Genomic DNA, 19,996 nt, shown 5'->3' with positions numbered 1-19,996 from the left:
CTATTCTGGGATTATAGATGATGAAGGGCAGCCAAGACAGGCATCTAGGGGTTTTGGGAAGGACAAGAGCAATAGGTCAAACAAAGGTTACAGACAACTTAAAGACTAAGTTATCCCTGGGTAGCATGATTCAGCCAAGATCCCTCTCTGAAATACCTGCTTTATCTCTACAACAAACAGTAGAGGACAGACTGTTTGCTATGACCCGGCAAGAGATAAAGGATTGGGGAAAAATTAATTTATTAATGAAGGCATACCAATGACAAGCAGCGCCATCTACACCCCTTTCAAAATAGCTCTCACCATGGCATTTCTGTATCAATTTTTCTAGTCCACTTACACCATACCACCAATTTGCAATCTGTTTTTGCCTTTAAAAACCTTCAAAATGGTAGTGACATTACATGTTCAACTACACGAAGTCTTTTCAAGCCTGTGGCCATAATACTCATCAAAATAGAAAGTACTCTTCTACAAAATCAAAGTTTTCTGTTGCCATACTGCATGGCACGAAGGAATTGAAGACTGCTAACCGTATGTCGATTATTTATTTTGCTCCAATTTATAGACCACTACAGAAATGTGAATTGAATTTTGTGCCCCTAAATTAAAACAGAAAATGTCACTCAAAGACAGAAAAATAGGTTTGATACTACAAAGATATTTGCTGTAATTTATTTCTCCTTGTAATCATTAGTCTTGCCCCAATACAAAAGCTACCAATGTGTCTCCTTTGCATACAAAAACTAAGTTCCTATGTCAGTTGTCCTTACTCTATATAAAATTTTTAAACATTAAAGGCCGGCCGTGATGAGATCACGATCCGGAGCCTGATAACTGACCCCTCCACTTTCTAGAGAAAAATAAACCTTTTTCCACCATATCACAAAAATTATATATAAAAAAAGAACTACTCCAAGATAAAACCCATAATCATATAAAAAGAAAAGAAACAAACAAAAGGCTTGCAATGTGACCATAGCACACTCTCTTACACTGAATGGTTGTTGCACATCCTAATACTAAAATAAACTTTTATATATTTTTTTCTTCTTGGGAAATCAGGTACAGATATATATACCGTATATATAAAGGTTAATGCCTTTTGACACACTCGTAGTAAATCCCACTGCACATAAAATCAGCCACAAAAGGGTAAACTAGGTTCGATATGACTACACTTTTAAGAGGAAACCCACTAATTCACGTTGCCGTAGGCATGGTATTGAAACAAGGAGAGTGATTGCATCGCCTGATGCCCCATAACAACTATGCTGCTGCAAATATACATCATCTTACTGAAGTTAAATATATATAAATGAATATATGATGTATATAAATAACCCAGTAACAACAAGCACTCACACTACGAAAAACTTCAATACCACACCGACAGACTGGTACCCAAGACGATGATAAACTCCTGCTTCAACAAAATTTTAACTGCAATTAACAAAAAAATCATAACATCTGCCTAAAAGCTAACGACCAATGATATGGATGAAACAAAAACATTGATAAATGGTATCCATTACAACAAAGAAAAAAAAAAGTATGTTTCGCCTGTGACGTCCCCTGACGCACAGAACTGGCTCCACCTTACAGAAGAGGAAAAGACTAACGCATCTGGCAGTGAACAACCGCTTGGTTTGGCTTCCTTCCCCCGTTTTGTACCACAACTTAAAACAAAAAATATTCTTCTCCAGAATGACATGAAGTGTTTTTTTTTAAAGTGAATTCATAACTAATTAAAAAATAGCCTCTTTACATGGAAAAAATTAATAAAAATTCCCTCCGATACCACTTGAGCAACTGTACACAAACTCTTAAATCAGATTAAATAAAAATATTCCATATATATATTGCGAGTGGCACACCCTCCTTCACGTTGTCTTGGTCCTTGGTGTTCTCTCTAGTAGATGGGCTAGAGCACACATCCTGCAAAGAAAGAAGAGATATTACCATCTGTTAAATGACAAACTATATCAAAATGTAACTTAAAGTGTTATTACTAAGTTCAAGAAAATTTAGCATTGTACAATACAATCAAAATGTCCCCAAACAATCCCTGACCATTAATTTATCCAACATAATGCGAGCATTAAGCTCCTTGAATACTTCCAATGAAGTAATGATTTACAGTTCCATGCATGAACATGTACACTTTGCTCCATTAAATCTGGTACACTCCACAAAAAGCTAAGACGACCAATGACAGCAGTAGCATGTCTCGCTGTGTTTAGCAAAATATAAAAACTTAGTAACGCAGACTAAGTTGCTGAGGTTATGAACACTTTCATCAAAAAACATTTGACAATTTTACAACTGTCTAGAAATAATTTGCCTTTCATAAAATAAATAAAAATACTTTTAATCACATGATTATAGCTCTGACTGTTTTACAGGAAGCACTGTCAACAGTTTGTTTTCCTAAACTGTTTACATGCTTCAGTCCACAGCTGTCAGGACGTTGTCTTAGCTTTCCATGAAGTGTACCAGAATTAAGTCACTTGTACCACACTATACCAAATTTACTCAGGCAAGGGTCTACGAAATATCTATTGACTAGAAGTCTCTCTTCTCTCTCTTACATTTAGGGCTGTTGCATTTGAAGCACTGATCTCGGGAGGCGAAGTTGTGGAACTGGCAACCGTTGCACTCCCAATCGCCTGGACGCATGTTGTTCCTATCCGCTCCACCACCGCCGCCGCCACCACCACCACCGCCTCCTGATCGTCCACCCTCTGAAAACCATAAAAAAGATTGGTGTCAATTGTGCGAATTATTATCCCAACATACGAGATTCATTCAAGGAAAAGAACTACAATAGGGAATAAGTTTAGTACAGTATTTACAATGCAAGTTGTCCCCTTAGTCATAGTCATCTATGTTTACTCAACCCTGTGGACCACAACTCCAAAATTTTAAGCTCTACCAAATAAGGATAACTCAAAGGGTTAAGTACCCATCCCACCTAATAAGAAAACAAACCACTTTTCAGTTATCTAAAATAAGTGAAGTAAGAACAGGAACAAAAATATCAACACAACCTATACCAATGAGTCTGCTTATGATGATTTCAGTGAAATTTGTCACAAATAGATATAAATGAACATCCCTACAGGATGGCATTTTGAAATGCATTACAATCATCCCACAAGAAAGTTCTATACATTTATCAGTGTCGGATTAGATTATTTTCTGCTGGAATTCTATGGGGGCATACTTTACTGTTATCTCTTACTGATAATGATCTGCCTCAACCATCTTATTTTAAGGAATTTACATCAAAAGACAGAACTAACCTAATATTTTAAAGGTTGGCAGTGTAAAAACAGATGCTAAACAAACATTAATTATCACCTTAAGTCAGCCACACGTTTTTTTCTTTATTATTGCCCCACCTAACCATCCAATGACCTAAATGAACTTTAATAAATTAATGAAAAAAACCCAAAGTTGAATTTTAATAAATCTAAGCAATTCAGTAATGACAGTATCAAACTAGAAAGCAAGGAAATGTGAAGATGTCAAGGTGAAAAATTATAAATTATGTACAGTTAGGAGGTGAAGGATTGGGAGACATTACCAAGCCCAATTTATAAATTACAACAGGCAACAAGGATATGATACAATACACAATAGAAGTATCTGAAAAACAAAAAACAATGTAGATAAATTTTACAATAATTATGTTAAAAACTTAAAATGAGTGAGCCCTGGTTCTTTATACAAAGGTGCAATTAACCTTCTGAGGACAAACTACTTCTTTACCATGTGATAATACCACCTATGAGGAATAAGAAATAAAAGAAGCTTCAAAATATAATTCTATACATTCAATGGCTATAATAGGCAGGTTCCTATGGCTTTTGAATACAATACCAAAATAAAATTTTGTAACTGGCAGTAAAGGCAATGCCAAGGAATACACAGCACTGTACTGCAAATCCCACTACATTCGGCGCTAATAAGCAAAAATAGCCGCGTTATACTCTGGCAGGCAAGATATTTCATTCTAGGCACGAACAAGATCGCAACACTAAATGGAATCTGGCATGTCTTTCGCTTGCTCCCTTCTCAGGTCTGTAGCACACAAAGTGAACTGACCATTATAATATACTCTTTTTCGGCAGCAGCAATACACTGGGGAACTAGGGAATCGCAACCTGCAATCTCTCCTTTAGAAGTGTTCAAAGGCACATGCAAATACCATTAATGAATTACAACACACTTCCAACTTACTATAAGAAAACGTGAGGACTTCTCACGCAAGAATGAAATTCCTTTAAACTGATTTAATCTAGAATTGAAAAGTTGAGATATATGCTTCAAAAGCCATTTGCCTGGCTATAAAACAAGCATTCATCTTCATTACTGTGCTTTAGGTGGAGTATTGTATATACTCTATGCTCAAACTTAACTTCAAAACACCATCCAATGTATATACTGTATGCTACTTGCTTAGCCAATAAAGTTCAACGTTTTGCACTTTTCAACTAGGCAGTGAGGGAGGAGGGGCATAGTGAGAGTTTTGCCTCCCTGGAATAACCCCACCCAACGGTTATAAATTTCTTTTTTTTTATAGTTTGGGAGAAATATTCCATGCTCTGTCTGTCCTCAGGTCAACACACATCTCCACGTACCTCTGGGGAGCCTGCACTTCAAGCAGTAATCCCGGTGCGAGAAGTTGGAAAACTGGCACCCGGGGCAATCCCATTCCCCAGGTCTGCTGCCACCACCGCGTGGACTAGAGTAACGATCACCGCCACCACCACCACCCCCTGCAACACGATCAGCTCAAACACTAGTGCATGGCAATGTTGTTCAGTTGCTTCGCAGCAGCACGCAGTTCCAGGTGCCAGCCTTAGGTATTTTTTTTATCTACATTTAAATCATTTACTCAAAACCAGAACATATTAGACGACGTATCATGAATTTGACAGAATCAAATACAATTATGAAAACCCCTGTCATTTCATATATAGGTATATATACAGTATACTTAAGTACACTTAAGCCTTAAACACTAGCATAACCACATCTAGCTGTAGTGCTTTGAAAATCAAAATTTTAGTTATAGTGAATAAGATTTTCCTTTGGGTGAATATTCTGTGTAGTTTTGGATGTAAACCACTTAGTACAAAATACGCTTTCGGCTCCAGGTTAACTGTGTGTACAGTGTACCAGCTCCTCCAAAATGAACGTATGTGCCTTTATAATTTACCCCGACATTGGTTATTGTACCGAACGTCAAAACAACGGCAGCTATACAAAGCTGAAACTTGTTCATCTTATTTATGTAAAGCATTGTGTACTGCACATTTTTTTTTCTTGAAATGTGCAAATAAATAAATTTCACGGCTCCCGTGCTGCATAATGGTGATGCGAGCCACACCAGAAAGGAAAATTTATTTCTATCACTACTGGGGATATTTGTTCAAAATTTCCATTAGCCTGGCCTTCCAAAGAACAGCATACCATTAAGTTAAGGTTAATTGAGAGATGTACAGTATCAGAAACAAAGCACTTAGTCGTCAACAACATAGGTTAGGACTGCTTGTAATGCATATAATGAATGAAATCTTGGGGGCATTCAAGGCTGCCTGTAATATTTGCTTCTGAACACTCATTATTTTGTAAAAGGCAACTTTTTTTTTTTTCCGTTTTCTTCTTGGAGCTCTTTCACGTTGTCTATGGATCTCTCAAAAATTTTGTACACACGACCATTTCAAAGTAATAATCAACGAGCCATTACTTAGACTTAAATTTTACACCCCAAAGTATATTCTGTAGAATATCACTACGTGATAGTGCTACACAGTTTGATGTTCAACACTTTTCGGTATACAAGACATTTCCCCGAAAAGAATTCAAATAGTAAATTCCTTTTGAGATTGGGGATGGAAAAGTATAGCTTAAAGAAATATTTTACTACTGTTAGAAGACAGTAAATTCAGGAACCATAATTTCAGCATATAGGAGAAAATAATTTAGTCTAAACAGTAATTGAAGGACTCGTTCCTGCATGTTCCTCGTAACACATTAACACCCTCGTTCCTGCATATTCTTTCCAACAGCATCATCATCATCACAGCACTGCCGTGTGAATACGCCTGCATGTATCTATACCTGTATAGACCCACACCATTCCCTTACAGAATTAGAACTGGAAACTCACCCCTAGGGGAATTGCACTTGTAGCACATGCCCCTCGACGAGAAATTGTGGAACTGGCACTTAGGGCAAGCCCAGTCTCCAGGGCGCATTTCGCGCATCCCGCCGCCGACTCGTCCTCCAGATCCGAACCCATCAGAATCTTCCGTGGGAGAAAATTTTTCAAATAGACAAGGTACTCTTGTAAAAAATCCTACACATCAGGGGAGTTAATTCTAAGCAAACTAATTTGATAAGAGCATGAAAAATTACTACATATCAGGCAATTTGAATTGTCTATTTTTACACAAACTACAGTAATTTGATAGAACAAACAATTATCCTGTTTTATAGGTTACATACGGCTGATGTTTTAAAGATTATTGATTGCTAACAAAATTTTCATTTTACAAAATTAATTTGTTTTCCCTATTTCATTTCATCACTGGGCTACTTGGCCTTATAGCATTCTGCTTTTCCAACTAGGTTTGTAGCTTAACCAATAAGAAGTATTAATCATATCTAATGACTAAAAGATAGTAACACTAATAATATGCTTACCTTTAGGTGTTCTACACTTAAAACACATTGATCGTGATGCAAAATTCAAGAACTGACAGTTGGGGCAGTCCCAATCGCCAGGCTTGCTGCTCATCGAGCGACTCCCTGAGTAACGGTCACGGCTACCAGAATCCTGGTCGGAATATCTGTCTGGCCACCTACCACCTGGGAGATTTTGGAATTTAAGAATTACAATTAATCTGGCATAAATTAGAATTGACTACAACCCAGAATTACTGAAAATTGCTTCTGCTAAATGTAGTTCAAAAGGGTGTGTATTGTAGCATGGCAAATTTATAGAACTACATAAAGACAGCTTAGGAAATTGTATTGACATTCATAAAGTCCTTTTAAGTAAATCATAAAATTTTATAAAATCTTGCCAAGTATACAAGTATATCTCTAATCTTAGTATGTAATTTGAAATTTAAACTGTAAATCTGAAATCTTGACATGTATATATCAAATGTTGACTACGTAAACCTCAAATAAAATCTTACCACCCCAATCGTCACGTCCTCTTGAATCATCCATGTCTGAAAATAAGAGTTTTTCAATTAATCTCAAACAATAACATTTAAATTTAATAACATTTTAAAAAATATGTGTTCAAATAGGTATCCTAAAGTATCATCTATTTTTTTCCTTCTTTTCAGATCACGATATCTTCAGATATTTATTGGGGGACCTGTTTTAACCCCCTCTGAACAACAAATGGTAAAACTATGCAATCACCAGATATCTAATTTGTAATTTCCCTTGTTACCATACTGAACCAATTTTAGTTATCTTTGATGGTAAAACTCATACCAGAGAAAATGTAAACCAAGACATTTTAGTGTTATTCTGCACAATAGAAGTTATTGTATGATAGCATCATATAACCCTCTGCATTTTGTGAGACAAAACAATACCTCAAAGTACAGAACAGTAGTAAGATCTTCATGAAGGATACTACTGTACTCTTATCTTGAGAAATCTAAAGAGGATGCAAATGAAAAGCTCATGTACTGATACCATGATCCTATGACTCAACTATGAGCAACGATTACTAATCAAATGGAAGAGGATGGAAAAGCGAACAAGTTAACACACCGAGGATCCAATGACTAACTGGTGTTATTATCTGCTCATTTACCAATTACCACTGTATAAAATTCAATTTACCAATTACCACTGTATAAAATTCAATTTACCAATTACCACTGTATAAAATTCAATTTACCAATTACCACTGTATAAAATTCAATTTACCAATTACCACTGTATAAAATTCAATTTACCAATTACCACTGTATAAAATTCAATTTACCAATTACCACTATATAAAATTCATTCAGCTCTCTAATGCAACAACCAATTTCTTTGCTTTGAAACAAACAAAAGTTGACACTTGCCAACATTGCTTCCTGGTCAAAAGTCAAGAGCCGGAGCGATTTCGTCACTTCCGTGATCACCAGAGTTGACTCTTGCGATTGACCAAGGCATTCATCGTGAATCAAAACTCTCCGAAAATTATATGAAATCTCGGAATAAAGGTAAAACAAAAAATGAACAGCTCGAATGCAGCTCACGATCGGGCGACTTAAGAAAACAGTCCCCAGTGTTAACGATGTCACTAACAACCATTTGGATGGAAATTTGTATGCTTAACTATTACCCAAGGGTGTGACTGTCACAGGGGCGTGCAAGGATAGCTCAAAGATATGTATACAGTACAGTACTACAATAAATAATGAAGATGACTTTAATAACAGAAAATGTTTTCCAGGAATATTTTGAGAGATTAACCAAGAAAATGAATTGGGAAAAAACATTCAAAGCCACTAATAGGATACACTAATCATGACTGTTGGTGTAGACTGAAAAAATAAATTGGCTGACTGGATGCGCACCACCCTCGTTTGGGTCGAACACTGAAATAAGAACAGCAACTGGAACCCGTCAGTGTGTGCATGCATGTGCACTGTTCAGTATACCAGGCCAAAAACAGGTGGATTTCTGCATGAACATGTGGAACCAATTATGCATATGTACCTCTCAGTGTACTGCCAAAGATGGGAAATGATGAGCACAGGTAGTGCATACGATGGCAGTTTGCCTACCTCCATGATCAAGCTCCCCAAGCACCTACTGTACAGTACATACAAAATGAGAACAAGTAATCAAGTACAGTTTTCCAAAAATTACCATTCATATATTGAGGAACCGACACCTAACCAAATCCGAAATCGGTAAACCTTGGCTCAAGGAAGAACCCATTCCTTCCAAGATGACAGAAGTTTTCTACAAGCATTGTAGCTGCAGTCAAGGAGAGATTTTGTATTATTTGTATATCATAAGCTATGACCTTCATTTGCAGTTGGTGGAGGCAACAGCTCAGACGAGGTTTATGAATTATCATTTCAAATTTGAAAGTTTTTTCAGCTTAGCAAGTGCTCTGAACAACTAACCTTTGCTTACACTGCGTTGGAGGAGAGATTTCAACAATAGTAATCCTTACAGTTACAGGAAATTAAATTTCAAGAAAAATTATGATAAACATACAATTGGTGGATCACAGTTTGACAGTAAAATGAGTAATGAGAAACTTTATCCTCCTCATTTCTTGTTTTCCCGATGCTTAACTAAGTAGTTCAGCTTTATAATCTTGCGAAATTAGTTCTATTGAGACCTTGATGCTTCTGGAGGTGTAGACCCAAATGGTATTTTTCCCTAGTTTTTTTTATAAAGACTGCATATTTCCTAGCTCCAAAGTTCGGTTATTTTGTGCAAGTTAGCAAGAAGTTTTAGCACTTGTTAGAGAATTGTTAATGTTACTCCACTATGTAAATGTGTTTGTGGTAGCTCAATTCCAAATGATTACTGCCTAATTTCCACAACTCCCATATCTAGTTATTGAAGGTCTTTTGGCAAAACGTCTTAATAGGTTTGCTAAAGGTAATCACCTGTTCCGTAATTTGCAATTTGTTTTCGTAAAGGCCTTGGAGCATGTGATGCCCTTCTTACAATCTCCAATGATGTACAGAAATCCCTTGATTGTGGTCAGTAAGTTCGTATGATTGGCCTTGATTTTAGTGCTGCGATTGACAACTTTAATCATGAGGCCCATGTTTTCAAACTCAAATGAGTTGGGCGTGGGTGGGTCCTTTCTTAGCATCATTATTGAATTTTTAAGTAATACATCGTAATTGATGGGCACCATAGTGAGTATAGGAATGTGATATCTGGTGTTTCTCAGGGTAGTGTTCTTGGCCCATTACTTTTCATACTGTATACTAATGACTTGTGGTTTGGACTAAAAAACAAGCTAGTAGCATATGCAGATGATGCTACTCTGCATCAATTCCATCTCCTGAATGCAGATCTGGGGTTGCTGAATCCCTTAATAGATATCTATTATTATTACTTGCTAGGCTACAACCCTAGTTGGAAAAGCATGGGCTCCAAGAGGGAAAATAGCGCAATGTGGAAAGGAAACAAGGAAATAAATATTTTAGGAACATTTCCTATATAAAATACAAAAACTAAAATAAAAGGAAGAGAAAAATGGAAGCAAGTGCACGTGTAGTGTAAGTAGATCAAGGGCAGTGGCTCCTATCATACATATCTTGGCATTGATAATGTTTCTTTAACTGTATGACAATTAAAATTTTAGGTGTGATTCTCAACAGGAAATTTACTTTTGAGAAACACACAAGGTCTGTGACCTTAAATGCACAAAAAATGGCTTGGAGAAAGTCTCAAGATTTTCAGCGATCAATCTATTTTGAAGAAGTGTTTTGATTCTTTCATTCTACCTTGTTTTGAGTATTGTTATCTTGCCTGGTCTTCAGATGCTGATTCTCATCTTAATTTGTTAGACAGGAACTGAGTCTATTAAATTTTGTATTACTGATCTAGATATTAATCTCTAGCACAGCCATTCAATTAGTTGCATAAGATATTTCCTAATTCTGATACTCCTTCACATTCAGATCTTCCAGGACAGTTCCACCCTGTTCTTAATACTAGGTATGCCGTTAATTCTAATAAGTGTGATGTTACTGTTTTTATATTTTATTAATTGTTAATTATTTCTCATATTGTTTATTTCCTTTCGTCACTGTTATTCTTCGTGTTGGAGCCTTCAGGCTTTTGGCATCTTGCTTTTCCAACTACGGTTGTAGCATACGTAATATGAGAGGGTGTACTTATTGGTGTCGTTGGTGGACAACGGACCAATATAGAATTAAGCAGACATGGGCAACTATTCGTTAATTCAGGGCCACATTTTACTATAACCAAGCTAGAGAGGTGCGCATGACAATACACACACACATGCAAGAAGTATTACTTGCCCAATGTATGATTTCTTTTGGCAATTCTTCTAGTTTTGTCTTGCCACAACAGTTTACATAAAACTGTCTTATCATTTCCTAATGATGATGATTCTTATTATTACTATTACTACTTGCTAAGCTATAACTAGTAGGATAAGCAGGATGCTGTAAGCTCCTACAGGGAAAATATCTCCGAGGAAAGGAAATAAACAAACAAGAGGGGAAAGTAGCCGCTGAGCAATTTAAGCGCAGTAGCTTACCCCTTGACCAAAGAATATTTTGATTTTCCAAATGTTGACAGGTGTATGAGGAATGAGGAGAAAGTGTAAAGAATTGGCCAGACTATTGAGTTGTGTAGGCATATAAAAATGAGCTTTAACTAGAGGGGGACAATGTAGTAGCACCTGGCATGTCAAAGGGACCCAATAACATACTAGAAGTTGTATCTTAACAGGTGGCTGGTGCCTTGGCTCACCTAGAACTCAATACTGTTATATAGTTTCCGCAAGCCACAGGTTCAACTGAGCAATACATCCGTAATTTTTTTTTTTTTTTTTAGAAAATCCTGCAAATTCACTTTATACTACACAGCAATCTTAAGATATTAGCAGCAAAGGGCATGCTTGATTCTTTCAGTGCATATAATATAATATAATCATATATAATATGAAAGAAAAACCTGAAGAAATAGAGGGTATTAAAGTAACAGATAGCATAAAATACTTAGGAATAGAGATAGAAGGGAAAAGAAATGTTTAAAAAACAAAAGAAGAAAATGATGGAAAAGGCAGAAAAGCTAGCTAACCTAACATACTCAATTATTGCGAAAAGCTGCCACAAAATACTGATAGGAAAAACATATTGGAAAAATGTAGCCTTACCCGGAATATTGTATGGCACGCCAGTAATGAACATAAAGTGAAATAAAACGATTCCAGCAGATTGAAAACGGAGTAGGAAGAAAAATTCTGGGAGCACCATCATATGCAGCAGTAGCAACACTACGAGGAGAGATAGGAATGTCCGAAATGAAAACTAGGATAGCAGGAGGAAGGCTAAGGTTTGTGAAAGGGATAGAAGAGGGGAGAAATTATCTGTTGAAGACAATTCTGGAAGAAATGAAAGAAAATGAAAATAACAGGTGGATGAAAGAGACTAAGAAATGGATTAAAGATATGGAAATGAACGATAGAACCTTTAGGAGAATGGGAAGAGAAGAGCTTAAGGCCAAAATTAGAGAAGTAGATGGTAAAAAGTGGAGGGATGAGATAAAAGAAAAAAATAGTTTAGAAATATACGAACAAGAAAAAGGGCAAATAGGAGAAGAAATGTTTTATGACAACAAACCTAATTCTATTATTATGTATAGAGCTAGGGCCAACTGTTTGAAATTAAACAATAGGAAAAGACATGAAGCAGGAGGTAGGGTAGAATGCAAACTATGTAGGGCAGTTAATGAAGACCTCGCCCACTTCTTTCCTGAGTGTCCAGACCTCAGCGACGAAAGAAGAAAAATAGTGGAAGCAACAGCCGTATGAAGAAAAGAAGAAGATAATAGGAAACGTGCTGTTCAAGAAAGAAGGAATAGAGAAAAGAAAAGAATATATCTATCAAATGTGGAAAAAAAGAGAAGAAAATAAAAGAATTAGAATAAAGAAGAAACCCAAGGAGGTGCCGATGGAAAGGCAAATCCCTCCGCCCAACAAGAACAAGAATTGATCGGGACATTACCCAATTCAGAACAATGAAGTGAAATGTGCTAGTGGCTGTTTTAGGAATCGGTCAACAGGTATAGTAAAACCCACTCAAGAGCCTAGTACCTACATAATTTGGAGAAGCAAGACAGTCAAGTATGGGCACAACACCTTAAGTTAGGTTAGGGCAAATAAGATTTTAATGCAATTAGAAAAATTGTTGTCTTTTCATATATCAGACAATTTGCAAAGACTCGTCACCAAACAGTGAACTAAGAATTCTGGTATAAATGGATATCAATTATTCAATACGCACACCCAAACCCCTAGTTTACTTGTATGATTGACAACCCACGAGTGAATATCCAGCTTACGGGGTTATTCGTATGAAAAAGGGACGGGCCAATTATATTTATGATTTTTCATATAAGTAAAATTTGACAAAAAATCTAGTTTAGACCAGGTCTCCAGTCATGTCATTTCTAACCTACAATTCTATTGTAAAAAAAGGAACCTCAGAAATAAAGGTCATAGCTAAATTGGAGAAATCTCTAATTTACACTTTAAACAAGATTAAATGTGTAGAATGTTGGGGTGGGGTGTCAGTAACTCCACAAACCAGCATGACTAGGCTACCTTATTTTCAACATTATCTTGTTATGAATAGAATAAAGTTTATAACTACAACACCGGGTTAAGTACTTGGCAAATTTTTTTTTAAAGCCAAACTAAAATTTTGGAAGCTGGCTGAACAAATAAGTGGATATGGGTAATTTGAAGTTATATATAAAAAAAATCCACTGTTAAAAGGGCTGGGGAGTCGGGACTCTGAACATCCGACTCCGACTCTGACTCCTATAATTTTTTTAGGACAGACTCAGACTCCAATTTAAAAAAATAAGGCTATGCCTTCATTTCTTCGATATGTATTTCCTATAAAATAGTTTTTATTTGCTCATCTGAATAACAGGGCATGACTAATATTCATTACCATGGGAATTGGATACATAACGATACAGCCTACTAGCCTAGTAAGTAATTGTTTTATTGAAAACATTTCACGTAATTTCTTGGATTCAGCTTTTCCTAGGCTACACGAAACTGTAATCAAAACACCCATCATTTCACGATGTTTACATATAGATAATGACTCAATTCTAAGATTATTCATATACGTGATGCATAAAACAATGGTGATTAAATGAAGAGTTAATCATGAAATAAACTTCAATGTCCAGACTCGTGCGTGGAGAACAGCTGATCGCATGTATAATATTATTATTTTGGTTTGGCTTATGGACGAGAGATGGCAGGAGCTATATGTGTTAACCAGTGACTGCCTTTATTCAAGAGGGTGTTAAAGAAAACGGCGGGTAATATGAAACGTTTTTTGAGCGACTTTGAAAAAATGTGACTCATGATACCAAGAGAATATTTTTCCAGTGCAAAAATTTCATTTTCGAGGAGTCTGAGTCAGTGGAATTTTACCAACTCTGACTCCTCTAGTCCATAAATTGGCCTCGACTCTGACTCCCCAGCCCTGATGTTAACTTGGCCAATTGCCAGAGGGCCACTTAGTAAAAATCCAATCAAAAGTCTGCAAATCTAAATTCAAGCTAGGCAATAAGAGCATCAAACATGGTACAGAGATGTTCATTAACTAGGAAAACTATACCTAATGCTATTAATATAAGAAATGATTGCTTGGTGACTTCAAGACCTTTACACTAATAACAGGTGGCATGTCCTTGGCGGGAAATGCTGTAGTAAAAAATATTTTACAAAAACATACACAATATATTGAGTTCGGCAGCTTACAGTGTAGAACAGAAGCATTCATTTATAATTAAGCCTGCTTACCCACTCAAAACAAGACCCTAAACATCACTGGCTCGTGCCTCGCCATAAAATTGATACACCTTCCCTCGTCCAAATGCCGGCTGATTCAGACCATGTATTTAGACTTATTCGGATAATTAGTAAGGCTCATTTGGACCATTAGAACGCAAGGATGACTGACAGGGTGAAGTGTTTGGCCTGTGACCGAGTATCGACTGGCCACCACCAGGCCATAGATTGCGATGGCTGGCAACATCGAGGATGTGGAGACATTGGTAATTATACTACAAGGATTTTCTGATCCCACACCTGGACTTTAAAAACTTTAGCATTTTGTTTATAATAGAATTGGCAGAACAAATAAACAAGTTTCACTACGAGTGGGTTCGAGTTATGTTTGGTTAATTTGTTACGTATTTGTTTGATTAAACTGTGCGTTATACACACAAGTATTCACAAACCTCCACAGCCGAGTGGCTTGGGTATGAAGTCACCTTGGAATCAGGACTAACATACAGTTCTTAAAGCTGTCATTCAAATTTTACCAGCAGCTTCTAGCGTTTCATCATTTGTGGAAAAATATTAGATGGATTTTTAATAACCCAGTAATGAAGGGATGTGCTTACCATTTTACGCAAGCTTTGTGAGAAAACTTCAGGAATTGGGATTACAAACGTTTTAGTGTAGGAGACGTGAAAAAAGGTCCTTGCATTGCCATTTTTACCCCCACAATATTGAGGTAGCTTTTAGTGAACTTTCTGGAAAGGTAGGTGTAATTGGACCAGTACGAGAATTTATGGATTACGTAAGGGAAACATGGTTGCATCACAGGATATGGAAAGTGGAGAACTGGTCAGTATTTGGGTGCAGTACGAGAACAAATGATGTTGAAGGATGGCATCATAAACTAAAAAGCCGCACCCCCCCCCCCAAAAGTTAACCTTCGATTAAACTTAATAAACTTGGTTTATTTAGAGGCTAAGAAAATATCTAATCCGGTTAAGCTTGTCAGAGGACAAACTAAAGAGGCATCAAAGAAAACGGGTAAAGGAAATTCAAGGGCGATAATGGGAGTGTGGAAGGACTACAATGATAGGAAGATTACTGAAGGCCAACTTCTAAAGAAGTGTGCCCCCCTCTCACTCTCTCTATATATATGTGTGTGTGTGTGTAAGATTCTAATGTGTAAAGGAAGGAGTAAACCATGAGTTATTTGGAGTTATGTTGGGTTATTTTTCCTCATCCACAGTGGCCAAAAGTGCTTAACACTGGCAACTTTTGCTTAAATTTTACATTGAATGTACACTCACTAACAGGTGTTTACATAAGGTCCGCATCAACCAACCATGAAGGGCGGAAGCAGCCTTAATACAGGTCCGAAAGATACAGAAAAAGGTCAGTATCAGCCATACCTCTATTGTCCCAGCCTATCAATTTTGCCTTAAAGTACTGTATCAGCCCATCCCGTCTACCCTAACCAAAATTTTTTTCCCCGAATGAAAATGGTCTCAAAACGCTAAAGGCCAATACTGTAAGATTCAATGTTAGTTTGGCTGACTAACTTTCAATTAAATATGAGCGAGTGAGTGACAATGGACAAGACAGACACCCTAGAAAACAGATGTAAAGTGGTACTCCTGGTTTGTCCTACAAAAACTCCTCTTGCGCTATTTTATAACAAAGTATATATAATGAAGGGACAGACAAAACTTCCCTTATTAGGAAGGGTAAGGTTAGGTTAAGCATACTTGAGACGGTTTGACAAACTTTAACTAGTGCCAACCCTCCCTTGTTCCAAACCGTGCATTCAGGGTATGAAGACAAGTACAAATTACATGTTGAGACCGAAATTCAGATCCTTCACCAAAACACTTTTAATGTTAATAGTCGCATATGCTGATGACAATAAGGAAATGTAGGCCAAGTTACATATTACAAAGATACAAAGGTTTTGGACGGAAAAAGCTTTACTACTAATAAACAGGTGTTTCTGGTAGAAACACGTCCGTTTCCTTCGAAAATGACACTTACCACTACATATAAAATATTATTCAAGAAATAATAATCAATGCGATTAGCTTGTGGAGATCAGCATGTACCAATGCCTGTACGTAGGAGCTCGACGTTTTACTTTGTTTGCGAGAGGAGCAAGGCTACAGCAGAGCAAAATCTATCAAGATTTAAAAAAAAAAAATATTCCCGTTAGAAGGTCCTAATGGTTACAGTATTTGGTTTATTAGCTGTTGAAATGAAGGTCAAACTCAGTGTAAGCCCATTATTTACTAAAAGCGAGAATAGAATACAAGCTACTCTTACTAACGTTTAAGATACTGAACCAAAATGAACCAAAATATCTAAAAGAATGCCTGAATAAACTAGAACTAGGAACAAATGTTAACACAAGACACATGAGTGACAAACATAGGCTATCTGAACCAAGAACAAATAGTAAATTTGGTGAAAGGGCTTTTAGCTACTGTGCGCCTAGACACTATAATAAACTGCCACCTGAAATGAAGGACCTAAAGGGAGCAATTGAATTTGAGAAGAAACTAAAGACATGACTTTTCACAAGATCATATGATTTGGAAGATGCTACAATCAAAGAATTGTATAAGTTATAATGAAAATGTTTTGTTAGATGATTAATATGGACCCGCCCGAGAAGTAGTTCATTCGACTTCAGTGGAGGGTTGGATTTAAACCCAAAACAGTAAACAGTACAGGAAAAATTTATCTGCTCAAAACTTTCTTCTGTCCGTAATTATAATTTCATCATTACATTACATGTTAGGTTGCTAAGGTATAAAAGTTAAAAGCTACAGGAAATAAGACCCTAAGTAATTATTACAAAACTATTCATAGAGCAATAGGATCTGCTACACAACTGATGTGCTGATTGGCTGCAGCTGTTAATATAATATAGGGAGCCTTTGAATACCAGCAGCCAAGTCCTCCAGCTTGCATGAAAAATGGACATCAACTAACCTAACCTACAAGCCGTGTCCCTACCTACTTAGATAACTGGGGGACTACAGCCCAACGCGACCCCCTTAAACTGCCGTATTCTAAGCCAGCCATCACTATACACGCAGGTGGCTGTTATCATACATACACCATTAACGGGATTAATTTGGTCCTCCTGCCATAAAGTAAAATTCTCAACCACATGGTCACTGTATTACTTTACACCATAGTATTTAGGCAAATGCTTCCCTTATTACCTATAGCATCTTGTGGTCTGCCATGGGCCAACGAAGCTTCCATGCTTAATAATGGCCGATACTCCCCGTAACTCTACAATCGTAACGCCAAGTTTGCAAAAGAACACTAGCGCCTTAATAGTTAACTGAAAAACTTATGCTCACAATGTATAGTTGCAGAAAAATTTCCCTTATTACCTCATTAACACTGATATGAGCCCATGAGGCGTCTACACCAAAAAAAGCCGTAACTTGGTAAAGTCAGCAAATCGTTCCGTAAACCTCGCTTCATAGCCCCAAAGTTATCTATATTGCTAAATGACTGCACACAGCAGTGGAAAATCTGAAGGCCTATGCTGACTAACATTCTCAAACTAGACTAGGGTCACCTATCACTGCATTACACCACCACCAGAGGTTATAGGAAAAAAAAAAAGTTAGCCTAAGAATAAGTTTTCCATCAGGTATAACTTGACAGTGCTACTTACAAATTACACCAAAACTAGAGCTGAAATAGAAAAAAAAAAAAAAAAAAAAAACTCAATAATGACAATTCATCATACGGAAGATAAGGAAAAGCATGGCCGCCAACCACGAGGATTATGCATTGGCTTAGATGAAGAAAACGACGATGCAATGTGGGGAAAACATAGTGCGAAAATAAATGTTAAATTAGAATAAAATAATGCAAAAATATGGTGGCCCTAAACGTGGCCCGATTGCAACCGGCCACGAGCCGTGGCCTAATCCAAATGGCCTTGGGTGATACATAGCCACGCACCGGCCTACAGGTAAACTATATAAATATTAAAGATAGATTGCATTTCTACTACCCAAAAAATACAAATTTTGCCAAAAAATTGGAAGATTAAAGAAAGAACGGATGGAATTTCGTCCTTTCCCGAGAGGGGGTCATGTGGTCCGGTGACCCCAATACGAAATTAAGCCCGAAATATTTACTAAAGATATTCAAAATACTACGAAAATTATACAAATCCTCACACTCCATAACGAAGAACCAGCAAGTGACCTTTAGAGATGTGTATCGCGGACCTCCTGCTAACGAACTGAATCTGGGACTTCCAACGGACAATCTGTCATGGACCCCGCCGCCGCCATTGACTACTAAAGGCGGAAATTACGCTTTAATTCAAAGGGATCCCTCCTTAATTTAATGTTAAGATGGACCAGGGGACTAACCAAATCAAAGCGTCGCATACTAACCTTAATATCTCTCGAAGGAAGTGAAGGAAAGGAGAAGCAGAATTTTCGAAGCCGGTGTCACCCCGCCAAACAACGTGTCAACTTCAAACAAGACCATCCGTGAGGGGCCCACCGCTTTTTACGGGAATATTTATTATTATCTTCTTCTAACTGCTTTATTCGCCTTTATTATTTTTCTTTAGGTTATTTCTATATTATCAATGTAAAATATGTTATAATTTTCGTGATAGGGCTTTACTTTTTTATTAATACTCAAATTTTATATACATCTTCTCTCGACAAGAAGCCAAGTTCTCTTAATTTCCTGAAAAAGTAGACATTTTGTATCGCCTTGCGATGCTTTACCTAGTATTTTCATAGCTATTTAGAAATTCTGAATTAGTTTAACTGTACCGTTTTAAACTTTTTCAATTATAGGTCAATGTTGATATTTGCTGCTAGATCAATATGCGCCATTATAATTTCCATTCATCACGTCCGAAAGATAAATATTTTATTGCGCATTTAATTTCGTTTCTTATTTATATAAAAACTATCATATTAGTAGAATATTTAAATTATCGTAACATTCTATATTATTTTATGCAATTCATCCTTAATTTAAAAAGGTGATATGTTTGTTTGATAATAGAGGCTTTCTCAGTGACGTCACTCTATACATTCCTGGCCTCGCATATTCGCAGCGGAGGGAGCTTTTAAACCTAACGGTTAAAATAAAAGTCTAATTATTATCATATTTTGTGATGTAAAAATGCAAAATAATGGTAAAATACAGAGTATATATGGTTTTGTTGTATTCAAAACATTTCTAAAGCAGTGTTTGTAAGTAAAATTTCATTCTGGAGTTGATCTCTCGGTTCTAAGAAAGCTGCTTACGTAATATTTCGTGTTGAAAGCTGTCATTTATCTAAGAGCATCATTATAATTAATTAATCTATGATGCTTATACCAATGAAGCTTCTGTTATCAGAACATTCTAATTTCAAACCTGTTATAT

The 19,996-nt window shown here is 36.6% G+C and overlaps 1 protein-coding gene across 1 annotated transcript; it reads right to left on the bottom strand.

Annotated features, from left to right (window-relative positions):
• Positions 1 to 534: 534 nt before the first annotated feature.
• On the bottom strand, positions 535 to 18,899 carry LOC137628870 (RNA-binding protein cabeza-like). Its single transcript, XM_068360120.1, has 7 exons — positions 18,778 to 18,899; positions 7,218 to 7,253; positions 6,718 to 6,882; positions 6,182 to 6,319; positions 4,647 to 4,784; positions 2,592 to 2,744; positions 535 to 1,938 (listed from the first exon to the last, which is right to left on the bottom strand). Coding segments are annotated over exons 1-7 (639 nt in total). The 5' UTR covers positions 18,785 to 18,899; the 3' UTR covers positions 535 to 1,936.
• Positions 18,900 to 19,996: the final 1,097 nt, after the last annotated feature.

Source organism: Palaemon carinicauda, chromosome 36 (assembly GCF_036898095.1).
Source record: "Palaemon carinicauda isolate YSFRI2023 chromosome 36, ASM3689809v2, whole genome shotgun sequence".
Classification (NCBI taxonomy): Eukaryota; Metazoa; Arthropoda; class Malacostraca; order Decapoda; family Palaemonidae; genus Palaemon; species Palaemon carinicauda.
The sequence above is the reverse complement of the archived record's forward strand: the minus strand, read 5'-3'. Positions and strand labels throughout refer to the sequence as shown.